The following is a 23,774-nucleotide window of genomic DNA, read 5'->3' as shown; positions in this document are numbered from 1 at the left end:
AATATTTTGGTTACCCACCTCTGTAGCTCTGGATTGGCCAAAGAAAAGCTTTTGCCACATTCCAGCCTTTAAGTGATGCTTTGTTATGCAAAGTTCCTCTTATCTCACTTTTAGGAAGTCTCTCGGGACATAACATAGAGAAGGCAGACTGAAAGGTAGCTGCAACTGTTCATTAGAACACATTCTTTTATTAATCAAGAAAGATCAGAAAAATAGCTGCAGAGCCAGCAGGTGAATAGATGACACTGAACTATACATCGTCAAAAATTGTTCAAAGGAGTTGAGCTGTTCAACAATCCAACTATAGTTAGTTACCTTGTTCTGCCAGTGTAAAGGAGCCTCAGATGTGGATATGGATCCCTGAAGAGCTTTGATCTTCTCATCAAGAAGTAGCTAAGAGGAGAATTCTGAACTGACCCTAGTCCCAGCACTGGAGGCCAAGCAAGGATATCATCATTTGCAAGTTTGCAGCAGTAACTTACCACCAGACACACTGGCCAGAGCCTCATTGTGCTACTTATCAGCCATAACCACAAAAAGACTTTCTCTGGTTTACAGAATTGTAATCTATTTTCTGGTTCACAGAGCCTGTATCAGACCAAAGGAGGCAGAACATTAACTAGAGCAGCACAAGAGCTGGACAGCCTCAGCTTATAGAAGCTACGGGTGCTATGTTCCTCCTGACTCATTCAATTTCTCCAGGGATATTCCCCATGGACTGTTCAAGGGAAACAATCTACTATTTCGTGAACAGTTAGGTTTCAAGAGGATTTCAAACTAAGAGATTATTTTTTGCAAACTTTCTCTATCTGTCAGACAAAATTTATGAAATCAAACTTCCTTGATAGTCTCAAGGTGACTTCCAAGGTCTCCTCTTCAGAGAGAAAACAAGCTTTTCCATTCTTGCTGTCTACACAGTAGGGGAGGTGCAGCAGCAGCTTCCTGTAAAAAAGGACACAGTGAATTTCAGTGTCTCAGATTGGGTGAGAAATTGAGATGGCATTGCAAGTTACTGCTTGTAATTTGCCCATCAGTATACCAAGGAATGTTCTTTCAGTATATCTCATGACAGGTTGTGGGGTTCCTGCAACACCTGATGCACAGCTATACAGGCCCTGAAATATTTCCAACACTGTTCCTTTCTTTTGGCTGTGGCTATGACAACTGTTTCCAATGATGGATTGTTGGTTCTCTCCACTGCTCTTGCTTTTGCACAGTGCTGCATTTTAAATACAGAGGAAGGAGGAGCTGCATTGATAATGCTCTCCTGGTGGTAAAAATCTGAATAATGCCTAAAGCCTGAATGTGTCTTCAGGAGTATGTCTTCTCCAGTAAAAAGAAGTGGTGCAGCCTGATTATAGATTCTGGCCAGTCCAGCTTCAATAAAGGATATGTCTACACTGCAAAGCACAGTTCAAGTATGAGAATGGATTTACAGTTATGAAGTTGCTGGGATTTTAACCTACATTGAAGGTTAATTCACTGATCCCCTACCTGTGGCTTCAGGTACATAATACACAAAGAGAGGCTGGATCTTGGACCCAGGAATTATTCCACAGTCCCTCTCTATGTTAGAAACACAGCTTTTCCTGGAACGGCTGACAAGCCTTCTGGTTTTTCTCCTTATGAGGATGTCTCTGTCTGGACCCATTCAACTCTTCTCACTGACAACAGTTCAAGTTTACTTGTTCACACAGAGTCTGGACTTTTATCCCTCTTATCCCAGGTGATGGGCCAGTCTCGGACCTCCACTCAATTGACAGTGCAAACAGAATCAAGGACACTTTAGAATCAAGAGAACTGCCCAGCCAAACTCTATAAAGCCCAACAAGACAACACGGTCTAGTTGGGGATTACTTTAAATTGGGTTTTAAGTCATACTGATTCTTTTCCAGACCTTTTCATCAGTCTTGTAGGAGCCATGGCTGAAAGAGTTACAGTCAAAACACCTTTGCACCACACCTACTGGAGGCAGCCATTTGCTACAATTTGGAGAAGTCCTTAATCAACTTGGTTTAGAATCATCCCCAGGACTACATAGTTGGAAACAGTTCCTTTCAGCCCTCCTACACATCTGCGAGAGTACAGCATTTTTCAGTATGTAGAACTTGAAATCTTGTTTGTTTCTTTCATACTGAGAAGACTTGCACTTATATTTGTGAAAGCAGCACTGGCTCAGGCTGTACCCAAGCAACCAACAGATTTACAGCAAAATTTTTATTTGCTAGGCTTGTGACTAGAGACAGCTGGATACTCAGAAGATAGCAGCAGATCTGAGTCACCAAAAAGAAAGAATTGTAAAAGAAAAAAGGATGCTGAGGTTTTTCTACATCTGCAGTACTGTATTAAGCTACCTCTTTTACTATCTGCAGGTTCTGCAAGTCGCCAGCTGAAGAATTATTCCTCCTGATTTTCCAGTTTCAGAGCTAGCACTTCCAAACATTATTCCACCCCTGTTGCATCTTTGGGTTAAATCCAAGCAGGGGGTAACCGACTGCCCTGGTTTTGGCTGGGATAGAGTTAATTTTCTTCTTAGCAGCTGGTATAGTGCTGTGTTTTGGATTTGGGGTGAAAATAATTTTGATAATGTTAATATTTTTAGTTGTTGCTAAGCTGTCAAGGACTGTCCAGCTTCTCATGCTGGCCTGCCAGCAAGAAGGCAGGGGGTGCACAGGAAGCTGGGAGGAGACACAGCCAGGACAGCTGACGCAAACTGGACAAAGGGATATTCCATACCACGATGCCATGCTCAGTATATAAACTAGGGGTTTGGCTGGGGAGAGCTGCTGCTCAGGAAGGGGCTGGGCATCAGTTGGTGTGTGGTGAGCAATTGCATTGTGCATCACTTATTTTGTACATCCTTTTATAATTATTTCCTTTTTAAACCTTCCTTTTCTTTCCTGTTGAACTGTCTTTTATCTCAACCCATGAATTTTACTTTTTTCTTCCTCCCATTCTCTCCTCAGTCTGGACCAAGGGGGTGGGGTGGTGGTGAGCAAAAGGCTGTGTGGTGTTTAGCTGCCTGCTGGGTTAAACCACAACACTGAATCAGCCTGGTTTTGTCCGTGAGAAAGGTGGCTTTTCTATAGTTAGTCCACTAGGGACAGAATTTATCTGGGCCTTAATCCATGGTCTGCACCTTGAATTTATTTGCAGGAAGCTATTCACATATGGATCTTCCCACATCCCATTCAATGCAGCAAGTCAGCCTAGAGAGGATTAAACTTTCTTATGAAAGCACTCTATTGTGAAGGAGGACTTAAAGCAAAAAAGACATGGGAATTATTTGGAAATTTCAGGCAGGGCAATTGCACACTGAAGGAAATATGAAGGAAGACTGAGAAGTCTGTTTAATTATCTCTGATAATCAGTCAGTTGATTATCTTTGTAGATTTGAAATAGTCCTATAAAAAAAGAAATCAAAGGAAAACAGTTTAGGGAAACCTTGTAACATTTCCATCTCTGCATTGATGCCTGGATATATCCACAATGTGGCCTTCAACTTCTGAAAAAGTATCTGCATGTTTTTTACCATCTTCAGTTATATCTTTGTACAAATTAGTATTTAAAAAGCAAACTCACAAGAAGTCCTTCAAGACCGTGGGCAGTTTATTGCCAGACATCTGGGGCCCTTGAAGCTTTGCTGTTTAAGTAGCCAAAATCTGTCTTAAAGCTACTTTTTCTAGAACAGTATCACAGATTCAAATCTAGCACACTATACACCTACAGATGGACTATGGCTGGTTTTGTCTGTATCTATTTCTCAAGTGCAATTAATAACCCGATGTTCATCTTTAGCTTTGCTTTCCACACAGCATTCAGTTGAAGGCTTGGTTAAACCTCCTTTCAAACAAGATAATAACAATTCTATAAATTGTGATTCACTTACTTTTTGGGAGTTCGAAGGTCAAGAACCTTGTCCTGGATATCCAATGTTATGTCTGAGTATTTTGTCTCTGGAAGTTTGATTTTAATCTGAAATGATGGGCAGAGGTAAAGCTGTGATTAGATATGTAGCCCTACAAGCCATAAAAGATCTCATTTTCATGAATATTTTGATGCTAGTGTCAAACAGCAACATTCCGAGTAGGTAATTTGTATCACAGAAAATCTAACAGTGATAATGATTGCTTTCAATAACTTAATGACATGTACTGATAACTTATTTTCTTCAAAACCCTGAGCTGATAATGTACTTGACAGATGTTCTACATCCAGCAAAAGCCCCTGGCTTTGTGTATTCCAAGGACAGTGTACTTCTACTAGAAAAATTGCACAGCAGTTCTACATGTCCTGAAGTTCAGAAAGCAGGGAGGTCTTTGATTATATAATGGGACAGGATCTGATACCTGTAACTTTAAAGACTGTCAGTATTGTAGTGTTCTGCTAACTCGCATACCTTGTAATAAATGCAGGCAGATGAAAACCATCTCCTTCCCAGCCCCTGTCCCCTCCAAATTTCTGTCCAAGATGAAACTTCATCTTAGAGCTACTTTTTATTTCCCTCAAGTCTATATGTGACATATGCATTTACACAGATTCTCTTGAGTACACTAGGTCCTTGAGGAGATACACATGAGTTCCTCAGGTTAGCAAGTATAAATAAGGAAGCCAAAGGCAGCAATACAGCTTGGTGTTTATGTTCTGTCCCTCAAGAAGACAGCAAGATTGAAAAGGGCAGAGAAAGAGCAGAAAGAAAGGATGGGCAATACAGGTTCAGCTCACCACCATATCTTCACAGCAGGCTGTGGAAGGATCTTTCCTGCTCATCCCAAAGAAGACATCCTCTGTTCCCACACACTGTTTGAATAAAATCTGATACCTGAGAAAGAGAAGTAGTTGCCTAGTAATACTGTAGAAGGGGCAAGAGACTAAAGGAGATTGTATTTCTCAGAGGTCTGTAAATATCCTCATTGCATTGTCTGTCTCCCTTTAACATCTGCACTGGGTTTCTGTTCTGAGTCATGAGTGAGTTAGCTAGAAGGCAGGTGAACATCATTCATCCCACCTTCCAAGGCTCTCATTTTGCTGCCTCTACTTCACCAACCAGCCTTTGCAGGATCAGGAAATGCAACCTAAGTGAATTGATAGTTATTAACTAGTTAAACACCACAAACTCTTGGGAAATGGATTTGAAAAGGATGCTGTCACCATTACATGTGTTCATTTCTGTCATTCAACATATTCTTGCAGCCTGAGCATAAACACTCTTCTGTCAAATTTTAATTCTTTTGCATTTGACCAACATTTATTTCCTACTCCACCATGTCTACAAAATGTAGAATCACGTACTCCCTTGCTCTAGATACTTAATGAATGAGGAAATACAAACTAAATATTGTATTTAGAACATATATTACTGCTACTAAATTGAGCAAAATAAATGGAGTCATTTATCTAAGCTGTTGGAAAGAGTGTATGGAAAGTCTTTTTTATATCTCCAGTGTTCATATGTGTATGCAATAATTCCTAAGTCAATGAGAAATCTGTCTAATAGCTCTGGATGCGCCTCTCTAGCCATCTGTTTGCCTTTTGGGCCATTTTCCTTGATTCAATTTGATGAACTGTTAGAAAGACTTATACTCTTTCATCTGTGCAACACAGGTCATAATTGCTTGAGGCTATAAAAGCACTGCATTTTATCCAGCATGGAGGTGAAGGGTCAAAAAAAAAGCATGAGAAAAGCTTCTGTTGTGCCCACAATGCAAAGACAGCATCTTCTTGTACCTCACAGGTAACGGTTTCAAGTGTAACTGTATGTGAGTCTATAGGTGAATGTGCAATCATTTTCAGAAATGCTGAGTCTAAGTTCAGGTGGGTCTCACTCCTGTGTTTAGATCAGGAAATTGAACACCTAAGAGCATGACTTAAATGGAGAGAAAAATGAGGATTCTGGACTACAAACTAGCGTACAATATGCAGCTTCATGGGCTTCAGTCCATCTGCTCCAGCATTTAGCACTCCAGGACATGGCATCATAACACATTGATTAGAAATCCAAAGGCTGCTTTATGGATTGACTCTGAAGGCTTTCTGACCTCTACAAACTACAACTAACATGCCTGATTGTATGTATTTCAAGAATGTTTTTGTAATTGTTTTTCTATGAGAAAGGGGAAAAAACTCTGGGTTTAGGTTGCCCCTTGACAGACTAAGATTGAACGACGATTTAAAAGTTCAAAACTGCCTGCATATAGCCTCCCTTCCTGTAGTACTGTTTGTCTCTATAATCTTAATTCTTTGAAATGCAAATATAAGTTGGAGTACTTTATGAATTTATGAGTATGAAAAATGAATGCATATCTGTTGCAGCAGGAAAAGACAGGTATTTCACACAAATGGCACATCTGAAAGCTAGTAAATAATTTTGCTCGCCTCCTTCCCCTCCTAACCTCACTTTATACAAGTATCTGACACTGCAAGTAATCTTATGATGGGAAAAACCAACTCTACATTTCTGTTATGACATCAGAAGGTTTCCAAGGGAGAGGTTAAAATCACTCCTTACATGTTGCTTTAGATGCAACACCGATACCCTTCCCTTCCCCTTCCATGACACAAGCTTTTCGGATGGCTGTTTCACTCAAATGCAGTACACGCTGTTTAACTCATTTCCATTAATGCTATGTAAAGCTCATGCAGGCAGTCTCAGCTCACTTACTCTGGCTGTTCTCTAGGGTCCCAGATATCATCAAATTCAGATCCTTCTGGGACCTCTTCTGTATTCCAAATAGTTTTCTTGTTTTCAGATTTCATTTGAAAAGTATCTGTAAGTGATGAGAAAAATCACCCTGTCATATTTTGGAATGTCTGTGTTCCTCTAGGTTTGCTGAAAACTTTGATTTTTCTAGGCTTTAGAAAAATCTTTGTATTAAAAGCATTCTAGTAAATGATTACAGTCTCCTGTAATAATTCGATACCTCAGTATCTTATGAATTAGAATTTGCAGAGGAAGGATACTTTCCTTTCCCTTAAATCTCCTTTACCTAACCTCTATGTCAAGGAAATCCTCCTTTCAGGCATAAAATATCTAGCACTTCAAAATGGGTAAAGTGTAGAAGTATGAAATATTAATCTTTCCCAAGCCCTCTGACATGAGATTTTTAAGTGAGCAGTGTCATTTACAAAAGGACCTCCTCCTCACATAGAAAACCAGATCTTCCAGTTAATTATTAAGCACAGCCCATACAAGGTACTGAAGGCATATGAAAGTTCACAGGCAGAACACTATGGTTTATGCCTTTCCTACATGGAAAAATATGTTTTCTAGTAAGCTGGTAAATCTGCAGCTTGAAAGTTTTTATAGTAGAATCTCTGGTTATTGTTGAAATCCCAAGCAGAACTACTCTATTTGTTATATTTAACACAGTTCATTTCCTGCTACTCTCATGCTGGTCCTTGTTGACCTTTCTTATGGCCCATAACTAAGCTGCCCAATAATGTGACAGCATTAGCTGCAGGAAGAACTTTACATTAACTTTGCCAAGACTAAACTTGTCTTCCTTTCTTTCCTGAGTACAATCCAAGGTGTTGACACAAATTTAGGAACTCTCAAGATATTTGTTCTCATTGCCTGAGAGTCTGCCTTTCTATATGATGCCAGAACACCTATAGTCATGTAAAGCATGTAATTGTCCAGGGTTTCCAGGCAAAGAACTAGGCACAGGAAGGAGAAGAATGCCTCTCCATCCATTGCGGACAGAACTGAACAAAGATTCTATTTCTTCTCATGTGTGGTCTAAATAGGGTTGTGAAACTTTTGGGGGAATATGGTATGACTGTGTTTCACAGTACACTTCATAGCTCTTCCTCCTCATAGGCATAGGCTCAGTTCAGTTTACTCCACAAAGATCCTTTCAGGTGAGTACTTAGAAGTCCATCTTCCTTGTTTGCTCTAAGTAAGCATTAACAGTTCCACAAGAGTACTTATATGGAGCTTTTTGCTGCTCAGTTATTATTCCACTCAGCCCGTTGACCAGGCTGTGCTCTGTAGTCTGTTTATCGTTGCCACGTGAGGGTGCTGTGCTCTGGAGTTACCCTTTCTGCTTCTCTTTGTATATTTCGCAGGTAAGCTTTCAGGAAAAGAAGAATTTTACAATGTAATTGTAAAAATGTAACACACTTTCCAAGTCAAAGGTCAGTGCCCGCTCTCTTATTGAAGCAAACCCCATCAGTGGTAACTTACTAAAGCTGTTATAGTCTGCTAAATGGAACTGAATGCTAATGGAATGGGACTGAATGCTAAAACTTACAAACATTCCTCCTTACCAGTGGTCTCTTTCTTTACTGGTCCAATACTACCAGGAGTCATGGTGCTAACAGAATAGTGTGGCTGCAAAAAACGCAAATGGAACTTCAATCAATTTTCATGGAACCCAGCTCAGTAACAAGGAAAATGTCAATAAATATAAAATGTTATCTGAGGTCAAACAACTCCCTGCTAGAATCCAAAAAATACTATCCCACAATTTCATGACTGAACCACTGAATATTCTCTCTTCTTCACTCTCACCCAGCAGAAAGTGACCGTAATGCACTGGGTTTAAGCAGGACTCCCAGAAGCACAGTATTACAGACAGATGTGTTTTTTGAGTATTAGTTTCCATGGCATTTTGGCAAAACTTCCATGCTCTGCCTGCCATGTAAATATTGCAGAAAACCAAGGGTGCTACATGAAAGTCCCATCACAGCATTTGGATTCCTTTTGACAGTACAGATCATATGAGGCAACAACATTTTCCTCTAATTATGAATCAATTTAGTGCTAATAGGCCAATGTGAAGCATTTCTCTCTATATATGAAGATTCCTTGGTTTGATAAAAGAGCCTCATATGCACAGAACATCCAAATAAAGATTTCAATTTACCCAGATTGACTCAGACATAATTGACATCCCTTGAGGCAATTTTTCATTTCTGTCTCTGAAGCATCATTCATTTTATTAATAAGATGTAAACAAATTCTTATAAAATCAGGATGTTTACTGCAAAGATGTACAGCAGTAATGCTTGCTTTAAAAAGGCAGGCATTAAACAGCTGGAGGGTAGTTTGGGTGTGAAGGACAACATCTACCGCTTACTGAAAGGAAATTTCAAGGAATATGCACCCCTATTATTCCAAATATTATTACCATTGCCACTACTAGTGTACAACCGCTGGGTCAGCCAGCAGATTTGGAGGAACATTGCGGCATTTACCATTTTTTTAATCCATGTCATAACATGACTTGTTCAAAATCCTAAGAGACTTGGCAAAGTTTTGAGCCTTCTGCATTGTGATTGTTGGCACCTGTGGCCCTCCTAGGATATTTCTCCCAAGCAGACACACATGCCTACATAAAAGCAGCAGTTGCATATTGCAGGAACAACGTATGTTTTCCAAAAGCTGTGATTTTCATCTAGTCCTGAGGTGAATTGATATAGAAGAATGGAAAAATATTTCTCTCATTAATCATTCAGATTAGAATGATCATCAGAATGATTGCTCAACCCTTCCCTATTCTACAGTCACCAACAAATCTATTGTACATTGATGATCAATTATCTCTACCATTCTTCAATGCCTGACATACAGAATTAGTATACTCAGTCGCCTCTGGACATTTTAGTCTTTACTCAGAAGTTGAGCAGCAACTTTTTGCCTTCATATGAAGTATTTAGTTGTAATTGCCTTCATCTCTGGCAGACTTCAGGGGGAAGTATAAAGTATCTAAAGCTCGTTCAACTACATGTTCTTATTTTCTTCAGGCTGAAAAATGAAATCTCTGTCTCATTTTGTAGTCACAATCACTCCTTGTTTTCCTGGGGCATCTTCATTATTCTCTCCCTCAAGAGCTTGTTACCCTAAAAGTAACTTCTAGATGTTTCAGTCAGTCCCAAACCTTCTAAGGTTTTCATTCTCCTTTTACTCACTCTGGGAAAAGAAAGATTTGCTTCTCCTCAGTTAACAAGGTTAGGTTGTGGTACAACATGTAAAAGAGGCAGCATTTCATAAGAAATACTCACCAAATGTTCATCATCATCACCTTCTTGAGCATCACAAAGCAGTTTGGCAAGGAACTGCAGAGAAGAGCCTGAGGAAACACTGTCCATATCAATACCCACTGTTCATCTATGCAGAAAAAAAAGAGTGACAGATGAGGAAGGAACAAAACATGTTCCGTACTGTCAGTAAAGCACAATTTTTCTGCTGTGTGTTCTGGAAGGATAAACTTTAGCCAAATTCCTACATGCATGATATCAAAACATATGTAGTGGAACATAAACAACCTTTCCTCTTGCTGTTTAGTATAGACTTATGTTCCACAGCCATTACGTGAAATCACACCTCAAACCCTAAGGTGACTATTAGGTCTGGCAGACGTAGTGTCAACATGGATTTGCTACTACTGCAGCCAGTACAGGAACAGCAGGATGCCTTGGCTCAGGCCATGGGCGAGTCAGAGGTCTTCACGCAGGCTCTCTGCCCATCTGCCTTGCTCCAGAGAAGCTTAGGACAGACCCAGCTCCAGGCTGAGGACGAAGGGAGACACAGCGTCCGGGAAACACCCAGCCTCCCGGCCCCGCAGCGACCTCCGACCCCACCGGTACGGGCACCGGGGCAGCCCACCGTCCCACAGACGCACCAGCCGCGGCCCGGCTCGGCTCGACGCAGCGGCCCGACCGCGGCCGACCGGGTCCTCAGCGGTAACGAGCAGCCGCTTCGGCCCGCTCAAACACCGCAGTGCCGCCGCAGGGCCCGCAGCCGCCCGCCGGCACCGGCCGCGCCGCCCGTCACCCCAGCAACGGGGCGCCGCTGCCCCGCCTCGCCTCTTGTAGCCTCGCGAGCCAATCCGACCGGGTCGCGCCCGAGCGGCGGCGGGACTAGCCAATAGCTGTTGAGGGTGGGAAGGCCCCGGCCAGTGGTTGGGAGACGGGGGAGAGGGGCAGGCGCAAGAGTGGCGGCAAAGTGCGTCATCCGTGCGCGCGCGGCGCCTGGGGGCGGTCGGGGCTGTCGGTGGTGGCGCCGTGCGGCTCGGTCGGCCGCTCGGGTCTGGGCCTCGGGAGCTGGGCCGCCGTCGTCCGGGCCGGGTCCCGGGCCCGGGTTCCCTGACGGGGGCGGTCCCCCTTCCCGCAGCCCGCGTCCGCCATGAACCTGTTCAGCTTCGGGTCGGGTGCGGCGGGAGGCGGCTTCACTTTCGGCACGCCGAAGACGGCCGCCACAACGTCCACGAGCGTCTTCTCCTTCTCCACGCCTGCCGCCTCGGGGGGCTTCAGCTTCGGGAGCGCGGCCCAGCCTCCTGCCAGCAGCCAGTCCGCCGGGCTGTTCTCCTTCAGCACGCCGGGCACTGCCGCGCAGCCCGCCAGCTTCAGCTTCGGGACGCCGGTCACGGCCACGGCCACGGCGGCTCCGGCAGCAAACGTGTTCCCGCCAGGGTGAGGGGCGCGGGGATCGGCCGTTCCCGGGGCGGGGGTGGCGGCTTTGCCGAGCGGCCCTGGCCGCTGGGGAGTATGAGTGGATGAGGTCCTCCTCGTTGCTTCGCAAGTAATTCTCTAGGGAGCAAACCTGTTGCTCTTGTGCCTTAGAATTTCCGCTGCACTGCAGCACATGCGGAACAGCGTTCAGCGAGACCCGGTTGTTTGTCAGCGTGACTTTTTCAGATGGGTGCTAAGAATAAGCTCTTCCATGCTTCTGTCTGTGATTGGGGCGTTGACGCTTGCAGGACGAGATGATAAAGCCTTGCGTCCGAGTGTAAAACGTCTCGTCCTTTCTGATCCCAGTCCAGAGCGCTTAGAACGTGTCTCTGGCCAAGTGGGACCATTTAGTCCTTAGGAAAGGCTGCAAGCGTTGAAGCGATTCTTCAGAACTGCTGTTGTCGAAGCTTGCCAGATGGGAGCAGTGGGAAGGGAGCTCATATGGGGACTAGCAGTAAAAGTTAGTTGGGAAAAAATAGTCGTATGTGGAGGAAGTGAAAAGGGTGCTTTAGGAGCTGAGAGGAAAAGCAACTTCACTTAACGCTGCCATAAAGGTGTTCTGGTGCCGGGATGGGTGGAGGTAATTAAGGGGGTGTCAGTATAAAGAGACCAAACAGAGGATTGCAGGTGGTGAGAGTTGCGGTACAGTCTTTGTCAAAATTGAAACATAAACTGGCCCAGTGCATGTCTCTCTGAAAGGTGGTTTCTGCTGTCAGCAAATGGTCTGTAGGAAAGCCGACTCTGTACTTGACTGGATGTATGTCTCAAACAGACGGGCTTCTTTTCTTTCCTTCTCTAGGGCAAATGCGCCAAAACTGAACTTTGGAGGCAGCACTGCAACTCAAGCTACTGGCACCACAGGGGGCTTTGGATTTGGTAGCTCTGTACCAACCAGCGTGCCCTCGAGTCAAGCAGCAGCCCCTTCTGGCTTTGTGTTTGGATCTGCTGGCACCACCACCACCACCACCTCCACCACCACCGCTCAGTCTGGGACAACTGGAGGGTTTACTTTTTCCAGCGGTACCATGACTCAGGCTGGAACAGCCGGCTTCAACATCGGCGCTACAGCTCCGCAAGCAGCGCCCGCAGGGTTGACTTTTGGAACGGCACCTGCAGCTGCTGCCACCACTGCTGCCACCTTGGGAGCTGCAACCCAGTCAACAACCCCCTTCAGCCTTGGAGGGCAGTCCACAGGTGAGTGCCTGGGCTTGAAAAGGCAGCTGTGGTCGGGAAGCCTGTCGGCATGGAGGGCAACTGGGGATGGTGTGTAGGTTCTGCAGCCTCCTGCTTCTGCTGGTGTGAAATGAAGCGAGTGCCTGGAATGAGTGGTTTTTCCGATATGCTTATCCTAGGTCTTCAGTGGTGAGCAGCAATTGCTATTTAGCCTTTGGGTTTGGAGAGTGAGGCTGAAATAATTTTCCAGTGTGTGTAGAAGCGCCAGCTGCATTTGAAGCACTTTTTAAGGGTTTTTGGCGTGTTTGCTGGTACAGAGGGAAAGGGCTCAGAGTGGTGGGGTGGGGCTGCTGCAGGATGTGCCCGGCCCAGGGTGCCAAGCCACTGTTCACCTCCCTGACGGCAGGAACCTGCCCACTCCTGCAGAGTCTGGCAGAAGTTCTGTCTGCAGCTTTTGACTGACTTGTTGGTGACAGTGCAGGCCTTGGAGGGAAGGTCATCAGCTCTGGGGTGAGGGTGATGTTCATCTGTGTTAGAATCGTTCTTGAAAGTCTTTGTAGGTAATGAGCTTGTTAGCTCTAGTTCCTTTCCTGGATAACGCAGAGTAGTTGTTACATTGAATATTAATGTTTTTCTTATCCCCTTACTGCTTCTAACTTGACTATTGCTGTGATCAGCAGAGGCACTGCAGTGTCTCTGTAGCAAAAGGTTCGTCTCTTCCTTTTACTTATGCTACTTGTTACAGTTCTAAACTTTGTGTCATTGCCTTCAACAGCAGCAGCCACTAGTGCACCCACGGCAACGCTGACCACTAGTACCAGCCAGGGACCTGCTCTGTCCTTTGGAACGAAACTTGGAGGTAGGAAGTGATTTCCGGAGACGATTACTCAAGACATAGCGAATCTGCTGTCTTTCTGGGAATAGTTTTCTAAAGTGGAGTCTGGAAATGGGCTCGAAGTATTTGTTACTGTGAATTTGCAATGGCATGAGTAATCTGTGACAGTTCATACAGCCGTGGAACTTAACATCCTGTGCTTATTACTGCATCCCATGTACCAAATTGTGTTCTGTACTTGTTGCTGGAGCGTAGTGGAAGGGAGCCACGGGTTTAAAGGGTACATTGCAAAAGAGATGGGGTTGAGGTAGAAGAAGAGGAAAGCTAGTTTAAAATTCTTACATCCCTAAAAAAAGTGTTGTAGATGGGCAAATTTGTATCGCCTTCTCAGCGTGATTGTGCAAGATCTCGGCTTGTTCTGTTTGTAGTAACATCCACAGCTGCTACAACTGCCTCTACCACCACAACCTCCATTCTTGGTTCAACGGGGCCTACGTTGTTTGCATCTATAGTGAGTTCTTCAGCACCGACGTCGTCTGCCACCACGGGCCTCTCACGTAAGTCACAATATACAGGTGTTATCCGTTGGGGGAATAAATGAGCAGCATGGTTGGTGTGACCTGTCAGTAATGGAGCTGCAGATGCTGGGGTAATACGGGAGAATTGAAAAGGCCAGCTCTCCTCACTCTCTTCCACCCGCCCTCTTTATGGTTTCTGGCAAATTGCCTTCAGTGGTGGGGCGTGGAGGGTTCTGTTCAAAACAAGAATAGACTAGAATATTTTCACTTGGAAGGGTCCTACAATGATTGTCTAGTCCACCTGCCTGACCCATTCAGGGCTCACCAAAGGTTAAAGCTTATTGTTAAGGGCATTGTCCCAATGCCTCGTAAACACTGACAGGCATGGGGTATCGACCATCTCTCTAGGAAGCCTGTTCTGGTGTTTGACCAGCCTCTTGGTAAAGAAATGCTTCCTAATACGGAGTCTGAACCTTCCCTTGCAATTGCAGCTTTGAGCTGTTCCCATGGCGTCCAGGGAGAGAGATCAGCACCTCCCTCTCCACTTCCCCTCCTCAGGAAGCTGCAGAGAGCAAATGGGGTTGCCCCTCAGCCTCCTTTTTTCCAAACTAGACAAACCCAAAGTCCTCAGCCATTCCCCAAAACGAGCATGCCACAACGTGGCTGTTGGGGTACGTGTCAGTAGTGGAGCTGCAGATGCTGGGATATTACCCCATATTATGGGAGATCTCAAAAGGCTGTCTATTCTCACCCTTTGCCCCCTTCCCTCTTTGTGATTTCTGGCAAGCTGTCTTCAGTGGTGAGGCACAGAGGGTTATGTTCGAGGCAAAGCACACTTTAGATTCAGGGTGGGCAAGCAGCACATGGCAGTTGTAGGCGTATGTGAATTTTTTGTTTGTCTCTCTGGGTAGCATTGCCACAACTGAGCTTTCTAGTGGTGTTTTAGCTGCTGTCCTCCAGACTCCAGTGCCTTGAATCTGGCTACGTCTGCCTTTGACTCTTGCATTAGGTGTTCACACTGCTTTAAGGACGGTGGCCTGTGACAGCGGAGGTGCAGTGTGCTGAAAACAAGTATTCACACAGTTGTATGTTTGCAAGTTCCTCTGGTAATGACTGGCAAGTTTCTTCTTGCAAAATTACTTTTAAGGCGGGAAATAGTGTCTTATTTTCCGATCGCTATAAGGCAGTAGCCAAGTTTTGAAGGCAGTCCTAATGACCTGCTTTCTCAACCCGCAGGGAGATGTTAATGCTTCAGTTTCCTTTGCTTATGGAGACTAGCTGCAGTACATGTCAACGTTTCCCAGACCTAATGCTGCTATTCCGTGGGTAATGGTGCCTTACACTGCCTCTGAAACTTTAGGCAGCTGCTGCCAAGGACCTTCAGAAGTTCTATGTTAAAGCCACACTGATTACTTTTAACTAATCAGCTGCCATTTGTAGATACAGTATATACCAGCCTAACAACTTGTTTTCTTAGTAGCTCTCCAATGCTTGCATTACTACTCTAGTTCCAAAGCTGACCTTTATCTTAGTGTTTAAGAATGCTTTTAAGCTAATGGGCATTCTCTGTCAGGGTGTCTGAAACCTTGTTCTTGGATGGAAATAGGTGGTTTGTTTCCAGGCGCCTGAGATGTGACCAGCGTGTTTCCTGTAGTGTGTGCGATTGTATTGCTTTAGCAAGTAGGCTCATGCAGAGATTGGGTTTCCTGCCTGCCCGTGTCCGGGACCCTTTGCTTATTTTAGCATTTGATAGCAGTTAAATGTTGGATAATTCAAAATCGGTTAAAGAGAAGTGACAGTAGCTTGGCAGGCAGAGCACTCTGGCTATTTTGTAGGTTCAGCCTGCGTTTTTTCATGGCGTGGCTGGATGATCCTTCACCTAAACAGTGATGCTGGTTAATAGAAATCCAGACCAAGTGGAGATGGGTGAGCGGGCAGGGCAGAGCTTTCCAAAGGGGCACTGTATTTAATGGGTTACACGAACTCTTAATGTTGTCTTCTGTTTACAGTTGGTGCCCCTTCCACTGGGACAGCCAGTCTTGGAACGCTTGGGTTTGGATTGAAAGTTCCTGGAACAACAGCTGCCGCAACAAGCACGGCCACTAGTAAGAACTGGATGCTGAAAGTAGCTGAAGGGAGGTTGGCCTAGGTGACCTTAAAAGATCCCTTTCAACCCAAAGATTCTATGAAGCCTGACTTCAGTGCTCTGTAGTAGTGTAAACGGCCACGCTGGTGCAGCAGCACAGCAATTCTAATTTGTAATGTCCTGCAGTAGCTGAAAACAGCACAGTGTTTCTTTCTCTGATCGTCCTTTTCCATCTCCCGAGCTGCGCAGTTACTTGTGACTTCTGAGAGCCTGTCAGCAGCAAAGGGGCTTTGGGTGAAGGAAGGCCCGTAGGCTTTGATGTTCCGGTCTGGAGCAAGTAAAGTAAATAGGTTATCTGCTCCTTCTCTAGCCTGCCTGTGTAGCCTGCCTTGCTCTGCGAGGTGAGGGAGAGGTGTCCCGATGGGGGAAGGGAGAGGCCAAAGACTTGGCAGTGCTAGGGAGAGCTGTTTTATGTTTCAGTTCTGCCCCATTAATCTGTTTCTTCCATATTGTGAGTTTCAAAGGAATGGATTTATTTAGCTTTTCTTCCAAAACAAAAGGCGGCAGAGGTAAGTGCTGTATTTAAGCAGCAACTGTCCTGTGAAAACCTGCGGTGGCATCTGCGGCTGCACAGTGTTGGGATTCAGGACTGAACATCCTTTTTCGGATGCAGTCAGTGCTCAGTTTTCCGTGTAAGAACATGGATGCTGCTCGGCTCTCAAGGTTTTGTTTAAAGCTTGTTTCTGGAGTGAAGAATTTGAGCTCAATGCCTAGAAGTGGCATGTGACCTGCTGACGGTACCATCTGACAGGTGCTCTTAGCTTTGTGAAAACTTGGAAATCTCATCTTCTGGAAAAAGATGCCGGAGAGGAACTGGGCGTGCTGATAGTTATTAGGTCTAAGCATGGGGAGACTGAGCGGGGTGTGTGGGCTAATGCTGTGCTGCTTTGAGTAATGCCCAGGTTAAGTGCAGGCTGTCAGTTCCTCATTTTACTAGAACTACTAGTCAGGCATTGGCAGTCCACTACCTTTGTGTCAAGATGTGCTTCATTCCCTTCTTGACAGACGTGGGATTTGCTTTTTGTTAAAGGGACCTATTTGAGCTCATAGAGCAGTGTGCTTAGAAGTGTATGTTGGACCTGGTCTCGATTTGCTCGAGAGCAGATGGGTCCTCTTCCGTTGCTTGACTTGAATCTCTTCTTTCAGGCACTACTTCTGCTTCTGGCTTTGCTTTGAGTCTTAAGCCGTTAACTACAACTGGTGCCATTGGAGCTGGGACGTCCACAGCTGCCATCACCACCACCACAACAACCACCACCAGGTGAGTATTTTGTTACAACCGACTGGGGCAAGAGGCAGTATTAATGCTGGTATCTGGGGGAGGAAGGGGAAATGAGTGTTGTCCTGTTTATATTTTGGTTTTTGGTCTCGTGTTCTGTACCGTCTCGCGCTTCCTCTCAGTGCGCCTCCAGTGATGACTTATGCCCAGCTGGAGAGTTTGATAAACAAGTGGAGTCTGGAACTGGAAGACCAGGAGAAACACTTTCTCCATCAAGCTACGCAAGTTAATGCCTGGGATCGGACGCTGATAGAGAATGGGGAGAAGGTAAGGTGACATCCAGCGTGACCTGATTTTGCTTGCTTAGATCCGTAAATGCCTTAAGTGTTACAGATGCAGCCAGCAGGTGCTGGCTGGTCCCAGGTGGGACTTTTTACTTGTCAAAAAATAGACGTGAATGACGTCTGGATGCTTTTGAAAGACTCACTGTATGTCTGTTGGAAATGTGTTTACACTGTGGTAAGAAGTTATCTTGGGGTGGAGCCTTCAAAGCCAAACCTCCGTTATTCAATTTTTGGTCTGTAAATCTTTGTGTAACTGCTTCTTGTTTCTAGTGGACATTTGTATGGTGCTGGCTTTCTCAGTTCCACCGCTCTTCTTTTATGAGTTGACTTTTGAATTTTCATAGTATAACCAAGTGTCTTTTGTCTCCAGATTACTTCATTACACAGAGAAGTAGAGAAAGTGAAGCTCGATCAGAAGAGGTATGAAACCATGAACGCTGGAAAAAGGAACAAACTCTTGTTGCGTTGTGCTATGGTGGATCTAGAAAGTATGTGACCTCTGAGTTGAGTAGTTAACGTTTTCTCTTTTCAGACTGGATCAGGAGCTAGACTTCATTCTGTCCCAGCAGAAAGAGCTTGAAGACTTGTTGACCCCTCTGGAGGAGTCTGTGAAGGAACAGAGCGGGACTATCTACTTGCAGCATGCAGATGAAGAACGGGAGAGGACGTAAGACAAAAATCTGCTTGGAACATGTGATGAGCAGGCTAATGTGGTGATGATCCATCAGCAAGAAGTGGAGTTGGGATACATGACTATATTGAACTGTCAATGGCCTTTGTCAAATATGAAGTCCTGTTTTACGCATGGCAACTTAGATTTTGTGCGTTAGAAGCAGGGGAGTTGCAACTGGAAGCCTTTGAATCAGCATGAAAAGCTCTTTGGGTGTTGGTCTAATCAGCTGTCTGGGAAAAGGCTACTAATTTTGGCATAATCTCTAAAAATCGGTGATTATTTAGTCATCGAAGCGATGACAGCGGAACGCATTGTGTGTGGCACAAGCATCCTTGTAAAGGCTTAAGTGTGGAATCGTAGCATGGTAATTAAAAAAGTGTTTGGTGCAAGGGATAGGAATCTTGGAAGCATCTGGATGAGCTGGTTCCTTCAGCTCTGACAAAACGTTCCAGAAAGCTCTCCACACTATTGCTTGTGTGTCTCCGTGTATCTGTCAAGAGAGAAGGAGTTTAGGAGTTACTTCGTGTGTGTGATAGAATGGCTCTCATGGTGCTGTTCCCACGTATCTTCCAGCCTTGGTTGCAAGGCGTGGAGGCTGATTCTGATTGCCTAAAGTTGGTGTGACTGGGAGCAGGTCTTCTGAAGTTCACTTTAAATATTCTGACCTCAGTTCCCATGCGTTTTGCAGCTATAAACTGGCTGAAAACATTGATGCTCAGTTGAAGCGTATGGCACAAGATCTGAAGGACATCACTGAGCACTTGAATACATCAAGAGGACCAGCAGACACGAGTGACCCGGTAAATCCAAGCTTTTTTTTTTGTGTGGTGTTAAGAGATAAGAGTTCTAACTGTTTGTCCACTTGTGGATACTCTGCTGTTTGTTGTTTCACCTTTGGAGAAGGGTATTTTGTTTTGTCCCTGGATTGGTTCTCTTCCATTTAAAACTTGCATCTTAAGACAACTCTGGTGGGTTGACCTTGGCTAGATACCAGGTGGACACCAAAGCTGCTCTATCACTCCTCAGCTGGACAGGAGAGAGGAAATATAATGAGATGCTTGTGGGTCAAGATATGGACAGGGAGAATTCAGCAGTTACCATCACGGGCAAAACAGACTCAACTTGGGGAGATTAACTTATTATTATCAAAATCAGAGTAGGATCATGAGACATAAACTGAAACCTTAAAACACTTTCCCCCCACCCCTCCTTTCTTCCCAGGCTCAAATTTACTCCTGATTTTCTCTCCCTCCTTCCCCTGATTGGCACAGGGAGTGTGGAATAGGTGTTACAGTCAGTTCATCACAGCTGGAGAGAAGCAAAGCAACACAGTTGCTGCACAGACTTCCCTGGGAAAGTGGCTGCTAAGCTAATGGAGCTGTACATATGAGAAATTTGATTGCATCATGTTCCAAAGGCAGGGACAGGCAGGCTGTCTATTATTGCTCTTAGTTTTTATGTAGCATAACAAATGACTTGCACCTTCTCTTTCTACGCAGCTTCAGCAGATCTGTAAAATTTTGAATGCACACATGGATTCACTTCAGTGGATTGACCAGAACTCAGGTGAGAGTTGTCTTGCAGCTCTTTGGGAATGTGACTAGAAAGCATGCAGTGCATGTGTAAGTGTTTTCTTGAACATAAATGAATTCTTGAAGATTCCTGAGGAATCTTCTCCTCCTCACCTTCAACGACACTGTCCCTTCTGTGCTGGAAGTCGCCTGATGTGCATTAAAGGCCTCTGCTGAGAAGTAATTCCTGGCAACTGCTGCTGTTTTACAAAAAAGCACTGCTTGAAATGCATCAGTGCAAAGCAGAGGACTTGAAAACCTTAGGCTTTGTTCTGTCGACCGAAGGTTAAATATTCCAACTTCTAAAGTGTCCTGGGGTTTCCCTTTGGAACAGGCCAATTGGTGAGGGCGGGGTGTGTATGTGTGTTTAATGTTACCACCCTCCCCCCTACAATGGGAACACCAAATCCAGGTAAGACTGAGCCGTGTGCATTTAGCTGCAGGCGTGGTAACTCTGGTGTAATAGTGTGGAAATTTCACAGTAGCAGTAACTTGAGGTGTAGTACAGAGCAGAAGATGCACTCAGCAGTGAAAACTTGATAGTGCAGCTACTGTTGTTTCTTGTTTTGGATTCACCCTTAACTAGTATACCATGGTGCCATTCTAAAAACAAACAACAGAAAGGAACTTTTCTCACAGGGAGTGCCTCCTTGCGAGGGATTCAAGAATTCTACACAGTTCTGATTTTAACTGATATTAGCAGCCACGTGGGGCCATGGCAGAATAAAGCAGTGCTCCTCTCACCAGCACCACATTGCACCGTCTGGCTGCAGTGCTGCAAAAGTGCTCATACCTGGTGTGCTGCTTGGGTGAAAGCAGGCATACCACTATCCATGTTAAGCCAATAGTATTAGTGGCTTAGGTCTGGAATTAATTTGTCTTTTTCTTCCAGAACATACATGCTAAGTTCTGCATTCCAAACATGCCTTTATTGGGAAATCTGCTGCCGCTCCTGTGGCATGACAATTCTGACTTTACAGAATGTGTGTGAAAATAGCAACCTGTTTCCTTTAAACTTTCCTAGAAAGGAGACCCATTTGTCATTCAGTACTGAAGAAATTGTCTTGTCAGTTAATAGCGATTCCTTCTCTTTGTTGGGAAGTGTACATCTACAGAAACGGTTCATCTTCAGTTCACCATCAAACAAGAAAGAAGCAATAAGCCTAAGAAATTGCAGTTTTTAAGCAAAGGTTGATGTGTTGCTCTCTCTGTGTGGGGTTTGTGGCAAGGAGAATTCCTGTTACTGTGTGCACTGAAGTGGTATGGTGGAAAAACGAAGCAAGTTGGAAAACGAAGCAGGTTGGAAATAAGGCTTCACGTAGGCCTTGCCATTAGTAAATTGAGTAGGCCTGGGAAGGACACATTCCTTAACGTTCTTTTTGTATGAAAAAAATACCAAACACCCCTCTCTCCTCCCCCCCCCCCGGCAGAACTAGGACATCTGTGGTGTAGGTGATGTTACCAGTTTTGCTTCCTGTGGAACACCTCCCGGGCTGTTTCACAACAGCCGGTGACCTTTTCTAGACACACTCATACACGGTGGCTGTACCTTGTCTGAGTTGTGAAACAGCTCTGTGCAACCGTGGCACTTGATTCAAATTACTGTTAACCTACACTGCCACAATTAAATGGACTTGCTGAGCACGGACGCAGGGTGGTGCTGCTTCTCCAAGTGAAAGAAGGAGTGTTTGGGCAAAGCCTTGTTCTGACCTGCTGCCTCTTCCTGAGAGAACCAGAGTCTTTTCTTTCGTAGTTACAACTGAATTCCAAGCCGAGCGAGAGAGATTTGCGAGGCGATGAAGCAGGCTGCCATTTTATGCTGCAGTCATTTGTGCATGGTGAATTTTTGAAAAGTGACAAATGGAAATGTGCAGCTTAGTATGTTACTGGAAAGTTCTGGGTTTGGCATGCTGTAGGAAATAAACCTAACCTGGAATATCTGTCTCCAGGCCACAGGCTGACATACTGCCGTAGCCCTGCTGAATAGCTTCTGATAAGCTTTCATGGAATTAAATTAGAAATTGCTTTAGCTTGTGCCAAGATTTTTGTATATTGCGATGCCTGCTGCATTTGAAGTTGATGACCAATTGGTGGCTTAGGTATTTCCAAACTGTTGATCTGCAAATAACAGATGAGCTGTGTTGTGGCTGTGAGTGGTGCACAGCTCTTCTGTGCGGTTGCGCTGCCTTTTCTGTATTTACAGTTAAAAGCTTGTTCGGGCTGTGTGATATCGTGCACGAAAATACATATGTACTTCTAACAGATTGTGTGGTTCACCTGTAATTTGCGTAATTCCAAGCTAGTTTAGCAGGCGGTGGGTAGGGGAAGCTGGTTTATGCAGCAGTTGCTTTTTCTCAAGCTGCAGAGCAGCTTGCAGTTGCTGTTGAGGGAGGCTTTGCTCTGCTCTCTGACGCAGTGCCCCGAAACCACCACAAACTGGCATGGCAGAAGTGTCAACAACATGTCCCAGGACTCTTCTGATTCTGATTGCCAGTCCCTGAATGCCTCAGAATGCTTTTTAGACAATCTTTGCCTTGGAGCATTAGCAATGCTTTGTGTTGGGCTTTCCTCCTTCTTTGCGCCCTGTCAAATCTGAGTGACTGTCAAAACCAAAATGTTTTTCTTTCTCCTTCTGCAGGGTTGTGTTTCAGGGTGATTGTAAGACTAATAGCTTGTTTCTCCCACAGCCGTGTTGCAGAGAAAGGTAGAAGAGGTGACAAAGGTTTGCGAGAGCCGCCGCAAGGAGCAGGAGCGCAGTTTTCGCATCACATTTGATTGAATGACTCAAAGCTTAAAGGATTACCCTAAAACCTCCCCAGGAAACAGAGGTTGCTGGAGACCAAGGTCTTGAATTATGATCTGGGTTTGTTTCTTTTCTTGCAATAAACTTTGTTGTTTGTTCCAAAGCCGGTCTTTTCAGTGTCTTACTGGAATTTACCCCCTCCAGTCTGAGAGACTGCATGAAGTTCGGTGCTGAAAGTTTGTGCTGTTTGTCTCTGTTCTTTACGACTGCGTGCAGCCTGGTGTTACACAAATGCTGTCCTTGAGGGATTGAGGCGGTGTGTGACTCCATGGCTGAGCTCTCCAGCACTGAAACGTACCTTGGCTATGGTCAACTTGATAAGCTTTTATTCAGGTCCTTACAGAGATGGTTTGATGAAGAGCTGTCCTCAGAAGGAGCCGCAGCAGTCTGAGCGCCTCAAATTCCTCATATTGCCAGCCGGAGTCTTTGTTTAGGTATGCTTCCGCTTCTGAAAGTGGGCCTTGTTTTCTGCACTTTTGGCAATAAACTGCTTTTGTGCTGGTACCTGCAGGCAGAATTGCTATGCAATTAAAAGTCATTAGACGTGCCAGTAGAAAAATGGTACTTGTCTGGTGATTTGTGTTCAGCTGCGAGGGTGTGGGGAATAACACTTGTCAACAAGGCTGCTGCGAGGACTTTTTGAGGGACAGGGTCATATTGCTGCTTTTTGGTGAAGTGTGATTATAATGCACATTCCGGTGTATCTTTACTGATAGAGGGAAGTGAATGCTCACATGTTTAGCAGAACTGCTGTCATACTCGGTTCTCCTTTGCACTTTATGCTTCTATTCTGCAAAAAGCTGAAGGGGTGCAAATAATGCGTAGTGGGCTTGGCTTTGTATTTGCTTCCCTCTCGCTGCACTCAATGCCTTGTCTTATTGTCCCCTGGAAAAAAGGGAAGGGCCCGCTTTCTAGCGTCATTTACTGACTTTGATGTGACTCAACACTTGTGAGTTGCTCTGTAACTTGTCTTATGGCAGAGGTCTTTACATAGGTTCTCTGCCCATCTGCCTTGCCCCAGAAGCTTAAGACAGCCCC

The 23,774-nt window shown here is 44.8% G+C and overlaps 2 protein-coding genes across 2 annotated transcripts; one reads left to right on the top strand and one right to left on the bottom strand.

The window, feature by feature from the left end:
• Positions 1 to 812: 812 nt before the first annotated feature.
• DNAAF6 (dynein axonemal assembly factor 6) lies at positions 813 to 10,092 on the bottom strand (the record flags this gene model as incomplete). The annotated part of the gene is made up of 6 exons (XM_082004184.1): positions 813 to 942; positions 3,890 to 3,975; positions 4,726 to 4,822; positions 6,662 to 6,767; positions 8,269 to 8,332; positions 10,006 to 10,092. 6 exons carry the CDS (start codon positions 10,090 to 10,092, stop codon positions 813 to 815), a joined length of 570 nt encoding a protein of 189 aa, XP_081860310.1.
• A 1,036-nt stretch (positions 10,093 to 11,128) lies between these two features.
• Positions 11,129 to 22,712, top strand: LOC309408296 (nuclear pore glycoprotein p62-like; the record flags this gene model as incomplete). The annotated part of the gene is made up of 12 exons (XM_082004091.1): positions 11,129 to 11,415; positions 12,254 to 12,648; positions 13,373 to 13,486; positions 13,891 to 14,019; positions 15,990 to 16,085; positions 17,273 to 17,387; positions 17,528 to 17,672; positions 18,060 to 18,109; positions 18,222 to 18,356; positions 19,051 to 19,162; positions 19,862 to 19,928; positions 22,621 to 22,712. 12 exons carry the CDS (start codon positions 11,129 to 11,131, stop codon positions 22,710 to 22,712), a joined length of 1,737 nt encoding a protein of 578 aa, XP_081860217.1.
• Between the last annotated feature and the right edge of the window lie 1,062 nt (positions 22,713 to 23,774).

This window comes from Phaethon aethereus (genome assembly GCF_964289735.1).
Source record: "Phaethon aethereus genome assembly, chromosome: 10".
In the NCBI taxonomy this organism is placed as follows: Eukaryota; Metazoa; Chordata; class Aves; order Phaethontiformes; family Phaethontidae; genus Phaethon; species Phaethon aethereus.
The sequence above is the reverse complement of the archived record's forward strand: the minus strand, read 5'-3'. Positions and strand labels throughout refer to the sequence as shown.